Source organism: Tamandua tetradactyla, chromosome X (genome assembly GCF_023851605.1).
Source record: "Tamandua tetradactyla isolate mTamTet1 chromosome X, mTamTet1.pri, whole genome shotgun sequence".
NCBI lineage: Eukaryota > Metazoa > Chordata > Mammalia > Pilosa > Myrmecophagidae > Tamandua > Tamandua tetradactyla.
The window spans coordinates 113,841,664-113,865,326 of NC_135353.1; the positions used below are offsets into that span (position 1 = coordinate 113,841,664).

Sequence of the window (23,663 nt, forward strand, 5' to 3'; positions counted from 1 at the left end):
CTCCAGACAGTGGAGAAAGCCTCATAGAGATGATACCTAAAATGAAGCCTGAAATATGAGATTCTTAACAAGCAAGTAGGGTCAGGGTGGAGTGGGAAACGCAAGCAAAAGGAGTAAAGGTACAAAAGATCCATCATTAAAGGAACTGCAAGTCTCCTAGGCAGGATGTGGAATAGTGGTCAGAAGAGAAAAGTCGAGAAGGAGAGAAAGACTAAGTCATGGAGGGCCCCCAGTGCCAGACCAGGTACTTAGACCTTACTAAAGGGTCTCCAAACCACTTCATGCGTGTGCATTCCTATCAGGAAAAAGTTATCATCTATTCCCCCAATAATATAAATCTGTAAGTTATATAAATATACTACTGAGCATATATATTAGGTACTTTATGAAGCATATACAAAAATATAAATCTTTAAAGGATGAGGAAAAAAGCCTCATCTCCAGCACTCCCTGGGGCATTTAAGGTAACTGTGGCAATGATGACATTATGTGATGAGGTTTTAAGCAAGGAATAACAATAGCCAAAGAAGGGGCAGTCGGGAAGCAAGGAGATCAGTAAGGAAACTGGGACAGTGTCCCTGTACCTAAGGGAAATTAAATGCTGTTGCAGTACTGTGGCAGTGGGGTGGAGGAAAGGATTTGAGAACCCATAAAGAGGGAAAAAGATGATTATAAATCAGAAGTAAATATACAGGGTGCCTCTCTATTTCGGCTTGTATGACGTGGTAGATGATAGTGACTTCATTGAGATCATGAATATGGGAGAAGGAGCAGACAAGGAGCTCAGCACAGGCTGGATTTCACCCTTTACTCACCCCCTTTCCCAACCTTCCTTCCCTTGCTGGTAGAGAGAAGAACTTGTGCCATGAACAATCTGTACAGCCTTGAAGAGTAGGAGCCTAGGCTTTGCCAATGAGAATCTCCTGGTATGGACGAGTACATGCCACTCCCTTGGAGAGATGCTAGGTCAGAGGAGGTGATAAGTATAAGGTCAGAGCCAGAGCATTCAGAGGAGAGGTACTGTAGTAGTCAGGAGGGCTTCCTGGAAGCAGGATTTCAATATGGGTAGGATTCAAACAGACCAAAATCGTTGCCCATGGGGGATCCAGTGGGACCAAAGACAGAAAAAGCAGGCAAGGATCCCGAATATGGTTGCTAACCAGAAAGTTGGCAGTAAAATAATGCAATGGACAAGCAGTCAGACAGAATCTGGATATTTGTTTCCAAAGAAAAAACACCGAAAGTAATTTTTAAAAAATAGCAAGCAAAGCAGACTGGAAGAAGTGTTCCTGGGCAGACTCTGTGGAAAGTGTGCTGGCTGGAGCAGTACTCACACAGAGGCCCCAGTGTGCTGTTGCCAGACCAGTTCCACCCTACATCCCCCCACCCCCCAGGAGAACTTGGAGCAGTGCCAGCTCAGCCCACCCCATATTAGCCCAGCCACAGCAATAGTCTGTTTCAGCTGCCTAGAAACATTTCCTGCCTGAGTAGTCTCTTCTGCAGGCTACTTGTGCTCCCTAAACGTTCTTGGAAGCTGCTGTCTTGGTCAAGTGGCTTGCTTGATACCTGTGCCTCAGTTTCCCCATTTGTAAAATGGAGACTGTCATACCTGCCTCCAATAGAGTTGCACTAACATTTTCTAGGACACCAAACTATCACTCCTCAAAGGCTAGCTCTGACCCAATCCCTCTCATTTTCAAGAATCATCCATGACTTCCCATTCCCCATAGCAAAGCATCTTTTGTTGCCATATGAGTTCTTTGAGTTCAATATTTAAAGTCCTTTATTCTCTAGTCCTATCCAATCACCTCAACCTTCTCTCTATAACTACCTTCCCTGTCATTCTGCTCCAGCCAAATCTATTTTCTGTTCCCTGAAGCATACTGTGTTTTCCTGCTGTCTGGAATTCTCATTCCACAAATAATTATTGAACACCTACTGTGTTCCAGGGTATTTATTCTGGGCATTGGGTATACAGCAATAAATAAGACATAAAACTCCCCATGCTAAAAAAGTTCATAGTCTATGGAAAAGATAGACAAGGAAAAAATAAGTAAGTATATGCCAGTTTATGAATGAAAAATGCTACAAAGGAAAAAAAGTAGAGCAAGGGAGATAGGGAGTAAGCATGAAAATGTTATTTTATATTGAATGATCAAGGATGTCTCTCTGAGAAAATGATACTTGAACAGAGACCTAAAAGATGAGGGGGTATAAGACTTGCAAATAACTGGAGTTCCAGGCAGAGGGAACAGTAATTGCAAAGTTTCTGAGATAGGAATGTGCTTGCAAGTTCAAGAAACGCAAGGAAGCCAGTGTGACTGGAACAGTCAGTGAGAGGGAGAGCAGGAGGAGATGGTGTTAAAGAGGTGACAGTGGGCCAGATTATGTAGGCCCTGCAAGTCCTGACAGGGACTTTGGTTTTTACCCTGAGTTGAGATGGGAGCCACAGAGAGTTTTGAACAGAGGAGGGACATTTCCTGACTTAGGATTTAACAGCATCTCTCTGACTATTGTAAGGAGAACAGACAATAAGGTTGAAGGACAGATGCACAATCTGTATTCCTTCAGCACCAAATGCCCAATCTCTACCCTATTTCTATCTCCTGATAACCTGGTTTTCTCAATGTCAATTCTCGAAGTTGTCTCATTAATGTTAGTTCATATTAGTTAGACCATACAGTATATGTCCTTTTGTTTCTGGCTAATTTCACTCAACAGAAGGTCCTCAAGGTTCATCCACATTGTTACATGCTTCATGACTGTAGTCTTTCTTACCACTATGTAACATTCCATCGTATGTGTATACCACAGTTTGTTTATCCACATGTCCATTAGTGGACATTTGGGCTGTTTCCACCTCTTGTCAAACATGAATAATGCCGCTATAAACATTGGTGAGCAAATGTCCATTCATGTTCCTGCCTTCAGTTTCTCCGAATAGATACCTAGTAACAGGATTGTTAGATCATATGGCAATTACATATTTAACTTACTGAGTAACCACCAAGCTGGCTTCCAGAAAAGTTGCACCATTCTACATTCCCACCGGCAGTGAATAAGTGTGACTTTTACTCCACATCCTCTCCAGCACTTGTAGTTTTCTGTTTTTTAATAATGTCCATTATACTAGTGTGAGATGACATCTCATTGTGGTTTTGATTTGCATTTTCTTGTCCAATTGCTGTGCCAGTGAAGTTGAGCTTCTTTTCTTCTGCCTTCTAACCATTTGTATTTCCTCTTCTGAGAAGTGTCTGTTTATGTCTTTTGCCCATTTTTTAATTGGGTTGCTTTGTCTTTTTTGTTGTTGCTGGATATTAACCCCTGATCTTTGGTTTCCAAATATTGTCCCCCTTTGCATAGGTTGACTTTTTACTTTTCTGACAAAGTTTTTTGATGCAAAAGTGTTTAATTTTGAGGAGTACCCATTTATCTATTTCTTCTGTCATTGCTCATGCTTTAGGTATAAGATCTAGGAAACCACCTCCTAGCACAAGATCTTAAAGATATTTTCCTATATTTTCTACTAAAAGTTTTATGTTCTTAGCTCTAATGTTTAGGTTTTTTACCCATTTTGAGTTAATTGTTGTATAAGGTGTGAGATATGGGTCCCCTTTCATTATTTAGATTTGGATATCCAGTTCCTCGAACTTCAATTATTGAAGAGGCTGCTCTATCCCAGTTGAGTTAGCTTGACCACCTTAACAAAAATCAATTGCCCATAGATGAGGAGGTCTATTTATGAGCACCTAGTTTGATTCCATTGATAAGTACATCTATCTTTAAGCTAGTAAAATGCTCTTTTACCACTGTAGCTTTGTAATATGCTTTAAAGTCAGGTAATGTGAGACCTCCCACTTCACACCTCTTTCTCAAGATATTTTTAGCTAATCAGGACACCCTGCCCTTCCAAATAAATTTGATCATTGGTTTTCTATTTCTGCAAAGTAAGTTGTTGGAATTTTAATTGGTATTGCACTGAATCTATAAATCAATTTGGGTAAAAATAGCATATTAACTATATTTTATCTTTCAATCCATGAGCATGGTCTATCCTTCCATTTATTTAGGTCATCTTTGATTCTTTTTTTTCAATTTCTTGTAGGTTTTTGTGTATAGGTCTTTTGTGGCCTTGGTTAAATTTATTCCTAAATATTTGATTCTTTTGGATGCTCTTGTAAATGGAATTTTTTGCTTGATTTCCTCATCTGATTGCTCATTACTCGTGTATAGAAATGCTACTGATTTTTCCATGTTGATCTTGTGCCTTGTCTCTTTGCTGCATACATTTAATAGCTCTAGTAGCTTTGCTGCAGATTTTTTTGGCTTTTCTACATATAGTTTCATGTCATCTGCACATAGTGAAGTACCACTTCTTCCTTTCCAATTTGGATGCCTTTTATATCTTTTTCTTGTCCAATTGTTGTGGCTAGAACTTCGAGCAGAATGTAGAATAACAGGGCAGGCCACGGTGGCTCAGCAGGCAAGAATGCTTGCCTGCCATGCCAGAGGACCTGGGTTCGATTCCCGGTGCCTGCCCATGTAAAAAAAAAAAAAAAGAGAGAATGTTGAATAACAATGTGACAGTAGGCATCCTAGTCTTGTTCCTGATCTTAGAGGGAAAGCTTTCAGTCTTTGCCCATTGGAGATGATGTAAGCTGTGGGTTTTTCTTATATTCCCTTTATCATGTTGACGAAATTTCATTCTATTCCTACTCTTTGAAGTGCTTTCATCAAGAAAGGATGTTAAATTTTGTCAAATAACATTTCTGCATCAGTTGAGATCATCGTGGGGTTTTCCACCTTGATTTATTGATGTAGTGCTTTACATTAATTGACTCAGTTATGTTGAACCATCTTGTATACCTGGAATAAATCCCATTTGGTCATGGGGTATAATTCTCATAATGTGCTACTGGATTTGTTTTGTGAGTATTATGTTGAAGGATTTTTGCATCTATATTTATTAAAGAGATTGGTCTGTAATTTTCTTTTTTGTAGTATCTTTGTCTGGCTTTAGCATTAAGGTGATGTTGGCTTCATAGAATGAATTAGGTAGGTTTCCCTCCTCTTCAATTTTCTTGATGAGTTTGAGCAGGATTGGTACTAACTCTGGAATGCTTGGTAGAATTCACATGTGAAACCATCTGGCCCTGGACTTTTTACTTTTTGGAGAGCTTTTTGATGACTGATTCAATCTCTTTGCTTGTGGCTGGTTTGTTGAGGTCATCTATTTCTTCTTGAATCAATGTTGGTTGTTCATGCTTTTTGGAAGTTTTCCATTTCATGTATGTCTTCTAGTTTTTTAGCATATAGTTGCTTAGTTGCCTTTCATTATCTCCTTTATTTCTATGAGGTCGGTAGTTATGTTCCCTCTCCCATTTCTGATTTTATTTATTAACCTCGTCTCTTTTTTCTTGTCAACCTAGAACCAAATTCTGGTTTTGCTGATTCTCTCTATTGTTTTAAATTTCATTTATTTCTGCTCTAGTTTCTGTTATTTCTTTCCTTCTCTTTGCTTTGGGGTCAGTTTGCTGCACTTTCTCTTTTTAATTAACCAGGTGAAGTTAATTCCTCACTTTCTGTTCTTTCTGCTTTTTTAATATAAGTATTCAGGGCAATAAATTTCCTTCTCAACATTGCCTTTGATGCATCCTATATGTTCTGTTTTAATTTCATTTGTCTCAAGATATTTATTGATTTCTCTTGTAACTTCTTCCTTGACAAACTGGTTGTTTAAGAGTGTATTGTTTAGCCTCCATAAATTTGTGAGTTATCTAGCCATCCACCTGTTATTGATTTCCAACTTCATTCCATTATGTCTGAGAAAGTGTTTTGTGTAATTTCAACTTTCTTAAATTTATTGAAACTTGCTCTGTGACACAACATGCTGTCTATCCAGGAGAATGATCCATAAGCACTTGAGATAAATGTGTATCCTGCTGTTGTGGGGTGTAGTGTTCTATAAATATCTGTTAAGTCTAGTTCATATCATACTATTCAAAATCTGTTTCCCTATTGATCCTCTGGCTAGATGTTTTATCCATTGATGAGAGAGAGGTGTATTGAAGTCTCCAACTATTATTGTAAGGTGTCTACATCTACCTTCAGTGTTGTCATTGTGTGCCTCATGTATTTTGTGGTACTCTGGCTCAGTGCATAAATATTAATGACTGTTATGTCTTCTTGATGAATTGTCCCTTTTTTAATACTTAGTGTCCTTCTATGTCTCTTTTAATTGTTTTACATTTGAAGTCTAATTTATGTCTTGGGATAAAGAAGATCAAGAGTGGAGCAGATTTGGGAAAGGGAATTATCAGGAACTCAGTTTTCAATATGTTATACTTGAGGTGCCTATTGGACATTCAAGTAAGCAATTGGATGAATGGGTCTGGCATTCAGGGCACAGATCCATGCTGGAGATGTAAACTTAGGAGTCACCTGTGTATAAGTAGCATTTGAAACCATGGGGCTAAATGATATCACCTAGAGAGTGAATGTAGAAAGAACAGATAAGAGGAGAGGAAATGACATTGAAGGGAAGGGGAGAAAACATTGAATAACAGTCTTAGAATGTTCCAAAGATTTAGAGGTCAAGAAGAGAAAGAACCATTAAAGGGGACCAAAAAGGCATGGCCAGTGATGATTATTTATCCAAATCCTCCCTGTCTTTCAGGCCCAGTTCCAGGGTCTCCTCCTCTAGGACCCTTCCATGAAAACTTGGCCAAAAGTGTTCTCTCTCTTCTTTTAATTCCTATGTACTTTGTTACTGTCATTAGAGAAATGGAAAAAAATGAGGTTAAGTCAGAGTTTCTACCTCATCAGTCTCTGAGCAATCTGAGGGCAATTAGGCCCAAAAGCCTTTGCAGCAATTTACATACTGCTTTCAGAATTGTCACCATCTGTACAAACTACCGTATTATTTACTTAGTATATGCTCCTTAAATAGATATACTTTTGAAGATTACCTACATTAATTTTATCCAAAGCAGCAATATCTGCAAGCTCATGTGTTCAATTGCTAGTTATATTTTAATACATATATCACAGTAAATATATAAACTTTATAATAAAAAAATTCAATTGTGTCTCATCCAAAATTATTTTGTCTGTCAAAATATGGAACTCATTCAACACCTTGGGAAACATGAAATTCTAATGCCAGGTCCACCATATAACAACTGGGTGGTCTCTATTTCCCTCTCTGATGAATGGAGATAATAATAATTACTTCACCTGTTTTTTTCTCCCTCCCTTCTCCTCTCTTTTCCCTTGTTCCTGCAAGTTTCCATCTGTTCTCAAACCTAACTCATCCTAGCTGTAGGATCAGAGGTGAAACAGGTTTTCTTTGGGCCTCAGTCTCTACTGCTGTAAAAAGGGAACATGATCTCTACTTTATAGTGTTACATGAAGATTATGTGAGTTAACGAATATAAAAACCTGCAACACAGTAGGTGTTCAATAGGTGGGTGTTAATTTCCTCATTCCCACTTTCCTGCTTCCAGCAGGATGTGGCCAAAAAAGTTATGTGCAAGTGTGATTTTTCTAAATTGAAACGTATTTCTTCCCTGAGTTTCATTCTTCTGTCAGAAATGTATTGTCTTCCTTCAGCGTTTGATCCCAGGATCCAACAAAGTTTCAGCAAACACTAAATGTTAGACTTAGGTTGCTGCATATGGAGGAGTTAATGCCATGTAAAAAAATCTATTGAAAGGATGGGAAGGATAGGTTGAAAGGAACAATTTGAAGGGGAAGAAGCATTGTACATGAAATGAAAAATATTTTTGTAAAACAAATCATTAGATATTTGTTTTGTACTAGATTCAGGTTTTCACAGACTGGGTTAACCTAAGGGTTAGCTACCTGTGTTTTTCTCAGGCAAAACATTTATAAAAGTAGATGAGAGAGAGAGAGATTGACTGAGTAAATGTGTGGACTGGACAATTGACTATACATGAGAAATTGAACCAGAATCCTGGTCACATCTGCTAAGAACAGGGCAGGGATGGGCAGAGCCAGGCTCCCCTATACCTCATAAGATCCCATCCTTTTCTCTCCCTCCTCCCTTTCTTGCCCAGGGACTCGGAGTCAGAATTCAGCATCTCCATCAGCCTGACAGTGGGCATGGAGGTGAAATTTTCCCTGGCATATGAGGAACTACTGCAGTGACACCAGGGCCATTACCAACTGGTGCTGAGCTTGAGGCCTGGCCAACTGGTTACAAGGCTGAGCATAGAAGTCAAACAGTGTCAGAAACGACAAACATTACTTATGTGCATGTGTCGCCTGTAAGGATGAGCTGGCTGCTCACCAGCACACACACAAATATGTGGAGAGCACCATAGGCCAACCAACAGAACTGGCTATCCCTGGATGGGAACCTTCTCTTTCCCTCTGAGCTACACACTGGATGGGAAACTGCTTTTACCCCTGGGATACATAATAAGGAAACTTCAGCCCTATGCTCATTACCAGGTTCCATCCCCACTCAAACAGTGACAAGAGGGAACGTCTGAAGCAGGACATATTTGAGTTGCAAAATTGTTGAGATACTTTCAGGCTGTGTGAACTTGTCACATAGCTTTAAAAAAATTCTTAATTTTCATAATTAAAAAACAGTTTTGTAAGGGTAACCACATGTGAGAGGTGATTTCTTTGTGCCTGTCCAGTCATCTCCCAGGTGAGGCAGATAGTTCAGCTCAGTCGTTCCGTTCCTTGCTGGACATCAAGTTTTCGTGGAAATACAAACTGTTTGGCCTTGAAGTTCTGCCTAATTTGACCCTGATGACAGGAGAGGCAGTATGCTTTATGTAATGGAGAGAGACAGACTCATAGACCTGGGTTCAAATCCCAGCTTTGAAATTTTTCTAACATGGGACCTTAGGCAAGTCACTTAATTGCTCTGCTTCAGTTTCCCCTTCGTGCTGTGCAGGAAGTGCCGTCTACAGCCCATGGCCATTGTGAAAATTTAAAAATTCCTCCTCCAAAATCATTTACTACAGAATAATGATGATTTGTTGATAATTGTAAGATCTAAAAGAATTGTGCCCTTATTAAGATGCAGGTATGGAGCCAAATGCTTTATATAAATAGTCTCCTTTACTTCCCAAAACAACCATCTATGAAATAGAAGCTACTTTCTTCCCCTTGTCACAGATGAGGAGACTGAGACTTAGAGGTTGGGAATAATTTGTCCAGGGCCACAAAGTTAGTCGAAAGAAGGAACATGGGCACCCAGGCCATGCGAACCTTGGAGCCTGCACTCTTCAATCCTAAACTATAAATGGAAGCTCCCTCCCTGTTTTTCTTCTTAAAGGTTAAAACAGAGGGTAGAACCAATCCTGTGGGGATAAAACAGAACAAAGATCTCTGAAAGAAAGGAAGCCAAGGGAAGGTATGTAAGCAGGCACCTTGGAGAGTATGGGGGCTCAGTGTGCCCCTAAGCTTCCTGACAGCTGTAGCAGCAAGGAGGAGGGAAGCAGAATTCCCATGTTTCTATTTTCTGGGAAAAAAAAGAGAGACACACAGGCATGCCTAAATGGACATCTGTCTTGGACTAAAATTCCAGGAGGAGTTGATCTCACGGCCAGCCCAGCAAACATCCGGGAGCAGAAATTCATCTGTGATTCCATGAGAAGCTAAAAGGCCTATCCACACATAGACTATGAGAATGAGAAGGCAAAGCGGGGAGAAAAGATAAGAAATTCTTTCTCAGAGGAGCCCGTTCCTAAACTGTGTGAATTCCCATAGCATAAGAGGCATGGAGGGGCCTTGGCTCTGCTTGTATGCCTGTCTCTCTTTACTATATGCACCGCGCTGCCTCTTGGAGGAGATCCAGTGTCCTGGTCTATCTCAGGACATGACACTCTTCGCACTAGACAGTCAGAGATTGGGCCCCAGGATGGACAGGAAGTAACCAGTGGTGGGGCCGTGAGTTAGGTTCAAAATACCCATGCCTGGGAACTGAAGGGAGAGCTGAGTCTATCAGTCTGGGATTCCTGAAGGAGGCAAAGCAGGAACTGGTCACAGGATTTGGAGAGGAAGCTGATATTTCGGCAGGTGGAGTGCATGGTAGGGTGGAGGAGCAGGATCTGGTAGTAAGGGTTAAACTTCCTCACTCTTCCCAGATAGTGCCCTTTTTGCTGTCACTTTCTTTGGGTTGTCTGGGTGGTGAACCCTCCATCAGCCCCCCACCCCACTCATACAGGTGAAGATGACTTGCCCCAATGCAGCATGATTGAGAAGAGAGAGACCTGTATCCATATTAACTTCTACTCATCACTGCAAGACCAGTTTACCTTCTCCAGCTCAGGCATCACGGCAGACTTCATTGTCCAGTACAATGTCATCATGGAGGACATCACGGAGAAGTGAGGTGAGGAAGCACAGAGAAGTGGAGAGAGCATGAGATTTAGACTCAGAGAGGCTGAGGCAATGATCTAGCTTCTGTGGGTTCTCAATTGCTTTTCTCTAGGGATATGTGAGGATTAATGGACACTGGGTAGGATGATGTGCAGAGAAACATGGCTTTGCACGATGTATGGGCTCTCCAAAAGAATTGGCGACCTGATAATGCCCGATTGAATAGAATCATAGCTCACTCTTAACCAGTCCTTTTGCACAGTGAACCAATGACTAGTAACTGCTCTCACACTCATGGGCTCTCAGGCTTCCTGGAGGTCTACTACTCCCATGCTTTCTTGAGCTCTCTAGCTCTTGCTCACTTTAGAAGCAATCTTTCTGCTACGATTGAGCCATCTGCCCAAACAGGGAGCCCTTCACTACTGAACTCACACACTTATGGAGTCAGACATAGCCCCTAATCTCCCCCCAGAATCTCACAGTCCTGGAGGACCTAGACATATGAAGCAGTGACGGTCATAAAATTTTCTAACTCCTGTGTAGAAATCTGTGATGAGTTTTGATGGGATGTTGATGGGGGAAGGTTTAAGGGAAGTCTTCATAAAAAAGATGGCTTTTAAATTAGGATGGAAATCAAATGAATAGGCTTTCACCACCACCTGGATTGATGAGGAGAAGAGAAAGGCATACAGAGAGAGGAAAAACCAGGCGCAAAGGCAGAGAGGTATGAAACAGCTGTGTAGTGGCAATAAAAGTAATTCATCCTCCAGAGTTGAAGGTGTGCTGCCAGCAGGTGGCAGTAGGGGCCTTAACCTATTACGTCATATGCGTGTATTTATTTAACTAAAGCATTTGCTTGTTTTTAAATTCTGTACCTTTTCCACAACTGCCTGGACTTGAAATGCAGATGTGGAGTTAGGCATTAGATTCATTGTGTGCCCTGGCTCCTGCTGTCTCCCACCAAGAATTTCTCAATTCATGTCCTGTTGCCTACTTCAGTCTCAGCCAACTTTCAGAGCCCAGCACATTCACTGCTTCATACATCAAGTTGATACTCACTGGGCACCTAATCTTTGTCATGCCTAGTCCTGACTGATGTTGGTAACCATAAAGGGTTACGTCCCTGCCCATGGATGAAACAGAGAGAAAGAACACTGACACAACATGAGAAGTGTTCCTTCAATTACAACACAAAGTATGATGGAAGCAGTAATGAGGGGAGAAGATGGTCAGAGAAGGGTCCATGGAGGAGTTGAAGCATGACCGGGGACTTAAAAAATGAAAAGAAGCTTGCCAAATGAGGGGGTGATGGGGGAAGGGGAGCCTTCCCCTTCCAAAAATTGGCACAGCGTGGTAGGAGTGGAGACCAGAAGTAGTTAGGTGTGTATAGGGAAGTAGGAGTGGATTGCAGTTCTTGGAGCCTAGATTTGGGGTATAAGAAATAACAAGAGATGAGACTGAAGGTAGGTGAGTACTGCAGGAGCATGAAAAGGATGATGGAATCTTTCCTGTAGACGACCAGGGAGTCATGAGAAGGAATGGCATTGTGAGGTTTGTGTTTAGAAAGACCTGGCAGCTGCTGTGAAGAAGAATGGATGGGAGGGGCTGCAATAGAAGCAAGAGACCTGAGAGAAATAAAGGCTGAATTTGAGCTTTGTGATTTGGGAGAGAGAAGGGTGGACGTGAGAAATATCCAGCAGGTCAAACCAGCAGGAATAGGTGGCTGATTGGATATGGGGAGTAAGGGGAACAGGAGGAGTCAGAGAGCAACACTGAGGTTTGTATCTGAAGTGAATGGGTGAGTGGTGGTGCCTCCAAAGGAGAAAGGGATACAAGCAGCATGGGGGGCAGGACAATGAAGTCATTGTTTGGGCAGGATTTTTTTGAGGCATGTTCAGACATCCAGTGAACGGGCCCAGCAGTAACAAAATACCCAGTTGGTGGTGCAGAAGAGTGAAGACTGGACTAGGAAAGAGACATAGGGGTAAAAAGTGGAGATTCACTGGGTTGAAACTGAGAGTGACAAGCTACTCCCCCTAACATGGAGAAGGTGGAGAGTGACAAGAGAAGACCCAGAATGGCAATATCTACAGGAGAGCTCCCCAATCCATGAGCCCTTGAGCTTCTCAGCCCTCAGGGTGCCCAGGAAGGGTCTGAGGCATGCCTGGGCCGTCCCCACCAATGGCCAACAGCCTTTCCAGAAGCTCAAAAGGTGCCCTCCCCACTTTCCCCATTGTCTCTGAAAACGTGATCATTTTCTTTGTATGCTACGCCATGAAAAACGTCATGATATCCTGCTAAAGTACTGGGGGAGAAGGATGTGCTGAGAAAGAGACTGAGTCAGCTGGGGATGAGAGGTGCGAGGAGAATGAAAAGAGTTCACTATTTTGGAGTCCCAATGAAACAGATTTTTTAATATGGCAGAAGTAATTGTCAAATGGGAAGTACACCAGAGACATCCAGCAAGATGAGAATTGAAATATATTCGGTGAGTTTTGAAAGACACCATTCATTGTTGCCTTCGGCAAGCCTAGTGTCAGTGCAGTGGTGGTGGTGTCCAGAGAGGTGATTATGGAGGTGAGAAGACCTTTGCAAGTGCCAAATTCATTACCAGGAGATGCTAAGTGGAGGAGAGAGTCTGGTTGTAGGTCTGAGTGGAACACTGTTTAAGGGGTACCTTTCTAGTGAATGAAAAACAAACAAATGTGTTTATCTTCTGAAAGGAAGTCCCAGTAGTGGGGCTAGGCATACCTTTGGAGAGGGATGACTGAACTTGTGGAGGAGATTCTGGGGTCTGGGAATGCATGGATTCCCGGGGAGTATTTGTTGGCCTAAAAATGAAGGAAGAGGTAGGTGAGAATGTGGACACTTGGCCAAGGGTGGTCTGGGTGGTGGAAAGATATGTGGCCTGCCGGCCTCAGATTTCTTGGAAAGGAAGGTGAGACATCACTTAAGAATGTGGTGATATGGGAGGTGAAAGAGCAAGGTGAAGGTTTGGAGTGTTGCTGAGAGGGGTTTGAGGTTGCTGTGCAAGAAGTTGCCCAAGGATCATGGGATATGAGAGTGGGGCCCCAGGAGAGGCTGAGAGCTTGGGCAGGTAGCCATGAGATTTTTCCAGCAGCTCTCACCTGCCAGATATGGGTAGAGTACAGGAAACTAGCTGGGATTCTGCCCTTGGCTTGGGTAGTTGCAGGGTGGGTGACCCAGGCTCTTAGGAAATGTCATAGAATACCAGGGGAAGGGAGAGAGAGAGCGTGCATGTATCTGCGTGTTAATTCAAAGGCGAGACATGTTGGAAAAGTGCATCATACCCTTTTATCTCTCTTTCCCCCTCTCCATTCCCCTCCAGAGAGAAAGGGGAGTCAAAGCTCCAGACCTTGTGGATATAGAGTTCCTGAAAAGCAGAGGAGAGGATAAGCTGGGCAGTGCCTGATTTAGGCATCAGGGGGACACAGATCCTCAGCAAGCCCATGTATCCCAGAGCTGAGCTGAGACTGGGGGGTTGAGGGACATTTCCTGCTTCCCCTTTCCCCCTTTCCTCAGCTGTCTGACCCCCAGGCTCTGTTGAGGGAGAGATGGAGTGGGGGAAGGAGGGTCAGCAGCCATTCATATCCTTATTTAACCCAAGGCATATTTACCTGGTCTAACCAATCCCCTCAGAAGTAATAGCTCATGCAGCCTCTGCTCCCACCTGCCCTCCCTGCTCTACCCAGTAACAGTAGAAAGGAGGCTTAAGACTACTGCCCAGTGCCTGGTAGGGAGTGGAGCTGGGCCCCAGACTCACTCTATAGAGGGAGGTTAAAACAATACTTAAAGTTCCTGGAGACTATGCAGAATGTCCCTAGAGACTCAAGACTGTTGAAGCCCAGCTCTCTCATGGCAGGGACTCACATATTACAGAGATCCTGGACCTTGGAGTCCTGGGCCAAGAGCCAGTCTCATTCATTCACTCCACAACTCTGAGGCAGGCCCTGAACCGAGAGTCTGAACAACAGAGACACAATTCTCATAGGGTGGAGGGCTGTGAATCAATAATTTAGCTAGAGACAGCTAAAAAGCCCTTCCAAAGCCCTAGGAAGGAAAAGAATGGGTGTTATGACGAATATGAGGGGACCTAATTCAGATTGACTTTTACAGTGTTTTTTCATTTCACTTCTTTCTGTCCAGTTTATGATGGCTTATTTCTTCATTACTTTGCCCTTAGAGGCCTCCTGCCTGTCCAGAAAAATGTGGGCTTTGTTATTGATTTGAACGGCTCCATGTTTGGTACCAAGATAATGCAGGTAACAAAGATGCTTGGGTCACTCCTTAGCCTTGACATTAGGAAGCTCGGAAAGCAGAGTGCTAGAAAAATGGGTCCCTGAAGTCAGATGCCCTCCTATCCTATCAACCTTGAGTCTTACAGCCCTGCGACTACTTAAGGGTCCTGGTTCCTTATCAATCATCACCCTGATCATCTGAAGCCACAGAATCCTAGAAGCATTGAGACATTTTGTTTGGGGGATGAAAGCCTGAGACCCTCATCCTCAAAAGTCCAAGGCTTGTTGGAGCCTCAAGTCAGAGTACCCTCAAAGCAGAGAGTTTTGGGATCATAGAATCTTGAACCAAAAAAAGCACCTCTGGCATTAGGGACTCTAAACCATCTTTAGGACACAGATTCTTTGACTTAAGGGCCTAAACACACAGCACACAGGAATCATGTCTTAGAAACCATAGTGCTGCGGAGCTACATAGATTTTGAATCTTGTAGCCCTTCCACCAGAGCACCCTTGAATCAAGTTCTTGGGACCATAACCTCTTTGTCTTTTACCTGAAGGTCCTGCAACCAGAGGCTTTGACTTTAGAACTTGAATTCAATGTTCTAGAAGCAGAGTTCTCAAACCATAATATTTTGGAGCTCTGAAATTATAAGATTCAACTATATAGGGACATTATAGTCCTTGTATCTTAAAGCTATTGAACCAGACAGTCCTTGGTCCCTGAGGCTATAGGATCCTGGATCTGCTGAATTTTAGTTTCACCAGGACTCGAAAGTGTAAAAACCTCAGAAATTCATTAAATCTTAATGCTCTGGAATTATAAGGTCCTTGGAGGACATAGTAGCCTGAAATTTCATAGCCCTCTAGTCAGAAATTCATAATCATGGAATCATGTCATTTGGCCACTGATTGCTTTGGACATAGCGCACAGGGATTGTAATTTCCTCAAAACATAAAGCCTTGGAATAATATATCTGTTAGCAAGTACTGCCGAGTAATCAATGACTCCTAGAATCCTAGAATCTTGGATTGTTAATGTTAATATGAGTAGAACACATGGACTTTAGAGTCTTTGCATTATTGAATCACTAGGCTTTCAGACACTCAAATTATTTTCCTATGAAAGCAAAGAGGAGTCACTTGTGTCTTAGAACCCTCTGGCAACATGGTATGGGGAATAAGAAGACTGAAAGCGGAAAGTCTTTAGACTTCAGTGGTCAGCAAATATGGCCTGCTGGCCAAACCCAGCTCAGCACCTAGTTTCATAAATAAAGTTTTAGTGGAATGCAGGCAGGTCTGTTCGTTTACATATTGTCTGTAACTTCTTTTGCACCTAAAGGGATGAATTGAGTTGCTGCATGGAAACTATGGTCCAAAAAGCCTAAAATATTTACAGGCCCTTTACAAAACGTTTGCTGACTCCATGATCCTGAACATATAATTAATGAATCTTAGAAACATGGAAACCTTGAACCATAACGACCTTGACCTTGACCTTGACCTTAGATACATGAAAACTGAGATCCATGGAGTCATAAAACTCTTGAATCATAGATTTGTGAGGCCATAAAACTTATTGAACTTAGGGTCAAGTAAGTTCTTGGACCTGAAAGTTGTGATACCAGAGACTCCTGAAGCCACACAGGCATTGGACCGTAGAGCTTTTGGACTTTAAAGCCAGGAAGTTATTGAGATTTGGAAGCAGAGATAAATCTTGAGCTGTAGAGTTCTCTGGTCACATCTCATTTTTACATTTTGGAATTCTGGAGTTAGAGTGTCCTTGGATCTCCGAGCCCATTAATCACAGGGAAACAGAGACATCAAAACTTTGAACTTTATTACTGTAAATTCCCCAGTGTCCTGAGTACTTAGAGATTTGAACTTTGGAGCCCCTGAAACACAGAATCTTAGTAAAATAGAGATCTGGGGATTTACTTTTTGATCTATAGAGTCCTTGGATCTTACAGGCATAAAATCATAAAGGACTGAAATGAAACAGGCTTGGTGAAATACATGTCTTTTGATCATTTGATTCTGGTGATGTATCCAAAGTATGTAGTACAGTGCTTGGAACATAGCAAGTGTTCTCTAAAATATTTCCTAATACTAGGACATACATACCCTATTCTCTGAATCTTCTATGTGCCTAACCCCAGGATAAATAATTCCATGGAGGAGATAGCCAAGAAGAAGAGGCATTATAAGCCCTGGTCTCAGAGAGGTCTATATCCAGATGGAGACTGAAAATGTTCCACCATTAGACAATCAGAGAAAAGTCTGGGACTGGGAATATCTACATGAGGACATGGGTCAGAGTAGGCAACTTAAGGAAAGGCTTCCTGGAGAAGAGGCAACTGAAAGAACAGTGAAGATATGAATAAGTAAAGGGGAATCAAGAAGATATGCTATCTGAAAAGCACAACGAATTTATGCATTCCATATTGAATCTGGGTTGTTTGGGGTGAGGGATGGGGCAATGAGACTAGTTTGGTAGAAACAGAGGTTGTGTGAAAAGAACAGATTAGATGAAACAGAACCAAAGCATGCAAAGTTATTGAAAGGTACTTATAAAGACTTAGAATCATGAAACTCTTAAACTTTGGAGATCCTGGGTCTGGGAACCATAAAACATATGAATCTTAGATCTCTGAAAGCATAGAGCTTAAACTTTCTGGGCCAGTGCTGTTCAATAGAAGTTTCTTGATGATGGAAATGTTCTAAAATTAACATTCTGTTCTATCCAGTACAATAGCTGCTAACCACAGGTGGCTATCAAACACTTGAAATGTCGCTACTTCAAATGAAGAACTAAATTTTTGGAACTTCCCTTAATTTTAATTAACTTACATTTAAATTTAAATAGTTACATGTGGATAGGAGCTACTGTATGGGCAGTGCAGTTCTGGACATTAGACCATAGAGCTCTGGGATCACAGAGCCTTTGGACCTGGGAATCCTGGAATGACCGAGAGTTGGAGTCAAAGGATCTTAAAGCCATACAACACAGACCTTAAGCCTTGTTATAGAACGAGTCCTTTGATCTCATAGAACTCAAGTCTTACACTATCTCCTTCATTTCACCCATATCCCACAGACTAAGAAGACCGTGAAGGTGATCTTCGGTTACCTGTGGGCCAACAACTACTTCAACATCATCTCCTTTTCTGACACAGTTAGTGTCTGGAAAGCAGGAGGCTTCATCCAGGCCACAATCCAGAATATTCACAGTGCCAAAGACTACTTGGGTCATATGGAAGCTGCTGGCTCTGTTAGACATACATCCAAATGGCCAAGCTGTGATGACCTTGGAAATTCTTGAAATGCTCCCTTCATTTCCCACACGCTCCCCCCACCTCTCACAATTCCTGAAATATCGCTATTACGTTTTATACAAACATGCCCCTTCATCCTTCTCTGATACCCTCCTATCTCCCTTTCCTAGTAGAAATAGCACAGATGGTACTCCATGTGCCTTGTGGTGTGAGTTTCTTCCTCTTTAAAGCAAATACTCAGAAGAAATTGCTAAGACTTTTATTTTTATCAATAATCTAGAAATTTATTTCCAAATATTTGAGAAAGCTGCTGCCCTGATTCAGGCTTTTGATCAATTCCTTCTCAAGTAGTTACCAGAGTCTCCCCATCTACTTACCCCTGTCAACTCAGCCCCTTTTTTAAATCCTTGGAGAGCTGCCAATCTATTTGGAGAGCTGCCAATGAGACAGCCTCCAAGGAAATAGGCAAAGAACAGTCTGGGACAGAGAGTGATTAAATCCAAGGACATGTGGGCCTCACTGTCAGATCTCAGGGAACGCAAACAAGAGAGAACAGGGTCTGAGAAACAGTGGAGGACTTCAGCAATATAAGAAGCTAAAACGTTTGGGCAAAGATGAGAAAGTGTGACTGAGCCTGGGGTGTAAGATGCTCAGTGTTTCTGAAGTGGGTATAGAAGTGATCAGAGAAGAAGGTCTCACAATCTACTCCTCAATTAGGGACCGACATCAACACAGCTCTACTGGCAGCTGCTTCAGTGCCAAACCATAGCATCCAGGATACCTCTCATCATCTTCCTGACAGATGGGGAGCCCACGACTGGTGTGATGACCCCCAGTCTTCTCCAACATAGGTCAGGCATTGAGCCACAGGGTGTCCCTTTTCAGCTTGGCCTTTAGGGATGATGCTGAATTCCCACCGCTGTGCCTCCTGTCTTTGGAGAACCAGGGAGTAGCCCAACAAATATATGAGGAAACTGATGCAGCTCTGCAACTTGAGGGCATCTATGAGGAGATTTTCATACCTCTTCTGGCAGATATGCATCTTGACTACCTGAGAGGCTTCATTAGGGCCTCCCCTTGGGCCCTTTTCCTCAATTACTTTGGTGGCTCAGAGTTGGTGATGGAAGACCAAATGCAGCCAGTCAAGCAGAAGCTGGGCATCTACCTGGCAGACCATGGCCCCCAGGGTTAGCTTCCTGTGGCCCACCACAGTTAGATGGCCACCAACAGCAGCCAGAAGGTCTGTCTTTGTCCAGGGAACCAACCCCCAATGTGGCCCACTTTCTCTGTTACCTCCAGGCCTACATCACCATTGGAGAGCTGCTTGGATGCTCATGACATCACCACTTGCTACCTGCTTGCTACAAAAATCTTCAGCTTTTCTCTTGAATTCAGCTTTGTTACACCTCTGACTTCACTTGTCTTGGTGCAACCCAAAGAGGCCAGTGAAGAAGCCAGGAGACAAGCCTCCAGCACAATGGGACCAGGTACCACCATACCCTTATCCTCCAGCAGGTATGGCCTAAAGGTAGGCACAGCCCAGCCATCCTTGGAAGCCAAGGTTTCCCCCAAATCAAGCCCTGTGAGACCAACATTGCATCCATCCCCACCTACTACTGCCTTTACACGAGCACAGACCAAAACACAGTCTCAAGGAATTGGAGCCATTGAGTCAGAGCTCTAGACCCTGATATAACCAAAACCCCAAAACTCCAGCACAACAGGATGCTGGCCCCTTGGCTCAGCCAATTCTCAAGATAAAATCCACTGCCTTTATTTCCTCAAATTCTGATGTTCTGTTGCTTCTGAAGCCTAGCACACCATCACACCAGAATCTTAGTATTCTATTATCCATGAATCCCAAGCTGCAAGTCCCACCTCTGAATCCTGGTACCTCACTCCAGCCCAAACTAAACACTATGAAACATGTCACTTCATTCTAAACCTGGTGTTCCATTACAACCTAAAATAAATGCCTCATCACATCCCCAACCTGGGGTACCCACGTTAGTCACCCAAGAGCCTGCCACAGCCAAAACCTGGGGACCCCACATTTAAGATTGGTTCCTATTTCCAAGACCCCAAACAATGTACCCTCCAAAACTGGGATCCTTTTAGCCAAGAACCCTAAAATACCATCACCCTTAAACCTAGTATCTCACCTCACCAAACTTCCCCAAGCCTATCATTCTCCAAATCTGGGACCCCAACTCTTCATATATCCAAAAGACCACTACCATCCTGACCTTCCAAATCAAGGCTCGTATCTCATCAAAGCCTAAGCACAGTCTCAAGTCCCACAGGTCTCAGAAGTACTGCGACAAATTCTGTCCTTGGTGAAGCTTTCCCCATTCCTTTACCCCTACCCTGCCTTCTCTGCTATTCACTGGAATGCTCTGGCATTAGCATGATCTGCTGCCAAGGCCGCAGAGCAACCAGGCCAGTTCTGGGACCACCAACATTGGGCTTACCCAACAGGTCTACACCTACACCAGAAGGCATCCAAAACCTGTCACTCGTATTGCCTTATAGCACCCTTCCTGAGGCTCTCACCCTTCTCTTTTTCCTTAAGCAGTTAGAGCTGCTGTCAGAATCAATGCTGGCGTCCAAGTTTGAGGAGTCCCTGAACCTACAATTTTTCTATATCTTCCTCACTTCTGAAGTATATGGTGAGTGCCATGGGTAAGCAGTCAAACTATGATGGGGGACTTGGGAATGGAGAAGACCAGAATGTGGACGTCTAGAAGGCTTCTGTAGATTCTAGTAATAGTACACTGTGGGGACCTAGGGGCCAAGCCATTCCCTAAGTCTTTGCAAAACTTGAAAGCACGTAGCTGCTTGCGTGACCTAGGTCGGTTAGTGTTTAAACTAATCTCCCTATAAAAGGAGTAATGTGCAGATGGACAATGTTTGTAAGAGACCAGACTCTTCTCTGTGCAGGATGTTAATCTATACCCTACTCCTTCCTGAAGTCCTTGTGATGTTATCAGGTTTACTGTTATCTACAAAGCAACCTATAATCCTTCTCCTGTGCACAAAACCTAAAATCAATCCTACCCTTGTGTCATGAGACCCCTCTGCTGTACCCATTCTCATACTTGATGGAATATCTTTGTCTTGGGCCCACTGGCTCTGTTGATTCCCACCTAAGTGTAGAGTGCTTTCACCTGTGCTCTGAATCGACCACCTTTGGAGGAGTATGATTCCCTGATTAACCTCCTTCTTTACTTCTATAAATAAATTCCTATAATAAAGTTCATGTCTCAGTCCGTACCTAGTGCTTTCCTTGGTCTTTCAGCTGGAAAGGCCCTTGCAGGCCAGGACATACAGCTGCTTGCTTGCTTTAGGACTTCGGACCAATTACTTAGCTTCTCTGGGCTTAGTACATAAGTACTAAATTGGAGGCCTTGGGAGAGGATAATGTTAAGACTGGGAATGAAGGCTGGCCAAGCTATGGATTTGACATTTGCCTTGCTGCACAAGAGAATTGTTCATGCTTCCCAAGCAGGGAAGGGATGCAGGAATTTGAATGGTAACATCACTAGGCAGGGCAGGTCTGATTTGTTCTTCTCAGTTCTGTGAACAGCTCTGCCTAATTAGAGAGGTATAAACATTTGGAAAGATTATGACAATTACCTCTAAATTTTCCAAATACAGTGAAATAGCATTTTTGAGTTCTTCCTGTGTGCAGGCACTGCTCTACATATTGCTCTTGTAGTCCTTCATTTAATCCTCACAAGAAACCATTAATGTCCCTATTTTACACTTGGGGGAACTGAAAGCACAAATAGATGATGAAACTTGCTCAACTTCACACAGCTAGTAAGAGAGTCAAACCCAACCAATCTGGTCCCAGAGTTCATTTGCTTCATCACTCCACTATTCTGCCTCTCTGAGAGAAGGTGTCACAGTTCCTGAGTAACCTTAAAGAAAGGATTAAAATCAGTTGCGGGGGCGGGGGGGGGGCTGTTGGGCAGGCCACAATGGCTTAGCAGGCAGAGTTCTCACTTGCCATGCCAGAGACTTGGGTTCAATTCCCGGTGCCTGCCCATGCGAAAACAAAAAACAATTAGGGGTAGTGATAAGTCACAGGGATGCAGATTTGGCATGGTATCCTTGACACACCCCTCTCCTTCACCATCACCACTCCCATGTTCCATTCATCCTCAATTTCTGGTAATGTGACCTCTAATATATTTCCCAAATCCATCCACTTCTCAGTAGAGTAACTGTCACTATCCTAGGGAAGAGTACCTTTGTGTCTCACTTAGAAAACTGCTCCTCACTGATCTCCCACCTTCTATTTTTTGCTCCACTACAGTCCATTCTCCCCAGCAACCAAAAGGATCTTTTTAAAACAAAAATCAGTTCATAACCCTTCGCTACTTAATCACCACCACCGCCAAGGGTTTCCCACCACACTTAGAATAAAGTTGCAAGTCTTCATCATAGCCTACAAGGTCCTACCCCCATACCTCTCTAACCTTGTCTTCTCTCATTCTGCCCTCACTCTCTGAACTCTAGATACACTGGCCTTTTCTCTGTTCCTTCAGTGGACCCTGCCTCACACCTCTACTCAGGAACTTCTCTTAAGCTGTTTCCTCTGCCTGATTTACCTTGTCTTGCTCCCTTCCTACCACCCTCAAGCCTTCCATTAACTCCCAAACTCCAGCTCTGCCTTAGATCTCATCTCATATGTCCTTGTTCTTGCCCTTAGGCCATATCAGGTCTCTGTTACTCCCACAGTCAATCCATTATTTTATTTTATTCTCCAACTATGAGTTCTACCAGGTCAGAAACCATGGCTATATTTTTCACCACTATATCCCTGATACCTAAAACTGCCTGAAAGAATGAATGAATGTGTGAACAAATGTATGTATAAAAGCTATGAGAAAGAACTTTGAACACATATGAGCTTGAAAGACTAAGAGGTTGAGGAGAGAGTAAGGCCCAGTCCGGGAGATATGCAGGTCAGTTTAGGAAGCCAGTTAGGACTCTACTCATTAAAAGGAAGGAAGGCTTTTTGGTGGGCCCAGGGCACCTTTGCCCTGGGAGCGTGAAGGATTTCTCTTGCTTCTTTTGTGCTTATCAGGAAATCCATGTTGGTATGGCTATTCTGAGGAGATCCTGGGAGGAACTAGAAACATGGAATCTCAGAGAAATTCTGTGGAGTTAGCAGGAGTTGAACAAGGAGTTACTCTGCCAATCCTTCATTTCCATTCAATTAACATCATCATGTAAATTGTGAGAGCTAAAATAAGGGGCAGTGTATTAGTTTTCTATTGCTGCATAATAAATTACCTCAAATTTAGCAACTTAAAACATCTCCTATTATTTCAGTCTCTATAGGTAAGAAGTTTAGGCACAGATTAGCTGGGTTCTCTGCTCATTATCTCAAAAGACTGAAATCAAAGTGTCAGACTGAGTTATGGTTCACTTTAATGCTCATTCAGGTTGTTGGCAGAATACAGTGCTTTGTGTTTGTAGAACTGATGTCCCTGTTTCCTTGCTGGCTGTTGGCTGAAGCCCATTCTCCACTTATAGAGGCCACCCGGGGCCACCCTTATTTCCTAAAGATCATCCACATTGCTTACACATGGTCTCCTCCATCTTCAAAGCCAGTCATGGAGAATGTCCCTCATGTTAAATCCCTAACTCCCTTCAGATATCTCTAACTTCACTGCCTCTGACCTCTAGGCCCAGATTTAAAAGGTTACCTGGATAAATCTCCTTTTCTTAAGGTCAACTAGACCATATAACATAACCT

At 42.8% G+C, this 23,663-nt stretch overlaps 1 protein-coding gene across 1 annotated transcript in view; it reads left to right on the forward strand.

The window, feature by feature from the left end:
- The window catches only part of ITIH6 (inter-alpha-trypsin inhibitor heavy chain family member 6), a 57,366-nt gene that overhangs the window by 1,848 nt on the left and 31,855 nt on the right, over positions 1-23,663 (forward strand). The window contains 17 exon segments of the mRNA XM_077147011.1: positions 8,079-8,241; positions 8,244-8,325; positions 10,208-10,370; positions 11,133-11,140; positions 14,530-14,645; positions 17,716-17,887; positions 18,611-18,662; positions 18,664-18,732; positions 18,734-19,149; positions 19,152-19,216; positions 19,218-19,532; positions 19,534-19,764; positions 19,972-20,026; positions 20,029-20,247; positions 20,250-20,323; positions 20,325-20,562; positions 22,989-23,133. Of these exon segments, the coding sequence (XP_077003126.1) occupies positions 8,079-8,241; positions 8,244-8,325; positions 10,208-10,370; positions 11,133-11,140; positions 14,530-14,645; positions 17,716-17,887; positions 18,611-18,662; positions 18,664-18,732; positions 18,734-19,149; positions 19,152-19,216; positions 19,218-19,532; positions 19,534-19,764; positions 19,972-20,026; positions 20,029-20,247; positions 20,250-20,323; positions 20,325-20,562; positions 22,989-23,133 (2,583 nt within the window).